We start from the raw sequence: 1,116 nt of genomic DNA on the forward strand, positions 1-1,116 counted from the left end.
TCCACCTATATCTTGTACTGACCAGCACATCTTCCAGGGCCAGAAATAACCTGCTGTCCTTCACTGGGATACCTTCACCCGAGCTGTTGCACTCCTGATCCGCCCCGTCCAGCCCGCTTTCATCGTTCCAGTGCGGGGGGGCGCCGAAGAACGGCTTATCGAATCCCGCTTCACCTGGAGACTGGAACGCGCCGGCCTGGTAAAAATAATCCGGCCTTGCGCTTCGTGCGTCGCCATCGAAACTCAAATCAAAGGTGGAGCACTGGACACCCTTGTCCGCGGTGTGCCGCTGTAACTTTACAAACTTGGCGTTTTTCCCGAAGCGCGAGTTGGACGTGCAGGTGGCGGCCTCCTTCATAAGGATCGGCCTGGTGAGGACTCCGACGCTGCGCACTCCCCAGTGGGGATCGGTGGTGGTGGCAACATGCCTGACTCGGCGCTCCTCGTCTACACACTCGTCAATCTCTTCTTTGGAAGTAAACGCCGCATGGCAGCCGGTGTCCGCGGCTCCCGCTGGCTGAAGCTCCTCTCCGTCCTCTTCCTCTTTGACGGCGGGATCTTCAAATTTTGGGAAAATGGTCGGCACGGCGTCCGGCTTCAGGTTGACCGCGGAGCCGTGGATGGAATAACTGTCCGGGCCGAAGTGAGAAGAACACATCCAAAAATTCCTCCTATTGCTCAGAATGCGACGCGCCAACAAGTCCGGGTTGCCCAGATGCTGCCCGCTTTGCCGGAGCCAGACCTTCACTTTGGAAAATTCCGTCGGAAAGTTATGCAAGGTCACCCCGGGGTACAGGGGCTGGTCCTCGGCGCCATTCGGACAACCTATGACAAAGCACTTTGGTGTGGCAGCTGCCTGCAGAGACAAGAAATTGGGGTGAATTACAATGTATTCATATTAGGGCGGTTACTGATTAAAATTTTCCTGTTCGAATAATCGATTAATGATAACGCACATACAGATCCAACTACATTGGCCTATACACATACAGCACAGCAATGACCTATACACGTACAGCACAGCAATGACCTATACACATACAGCACAGCAATGACCTATACACATACAGCACAGCAATGACCTATACACATACAGCACAGCAATGACCTATACAC

At 53.8% G+C, this 1,116-nt stretch overlaps 1 protein-coding gene across 1 annotated transcript in view; it reads right to left on the minus strand.

Moving 5' to 3' along the window:
- LOC108801515 (oocyte zinc finger protein XlCOF7.1-like) overlaps positions 1–856 on the minus strand; it is a gene marked incomplete at its 5' end in the record, with an annotated part of 7,360 nt that extends 6,504 nt beyond the window's left edge. The window contains one exon of the mRNA XM_018573402.1: positions 23–856. Within this exon, the coding sequence (XP_018428904.1) occupies positions 23–856 (834 nt within the window). The remainder of the gene's footprint in view (positions 1–22) is intronic.
- Positions 857–1,116: the final 260 nt, after the last annotated feature.

Source organism: Nanorana parkeri, unplaced genomic scaffold, assembly GCF_000935625.1.
Source record: "Nanorana parkeri isolate BGI_ZX_2015 unplaced genomic scaffold, ASM93562v1 scaffold2364, whole genome shotgun sequence".
Lineage (NCBI taxonomy): Eukaryota > Metazoa > Chordata > Amphibia > Anura > Dicroglossidae > Nanorana > Nanorana parkeri.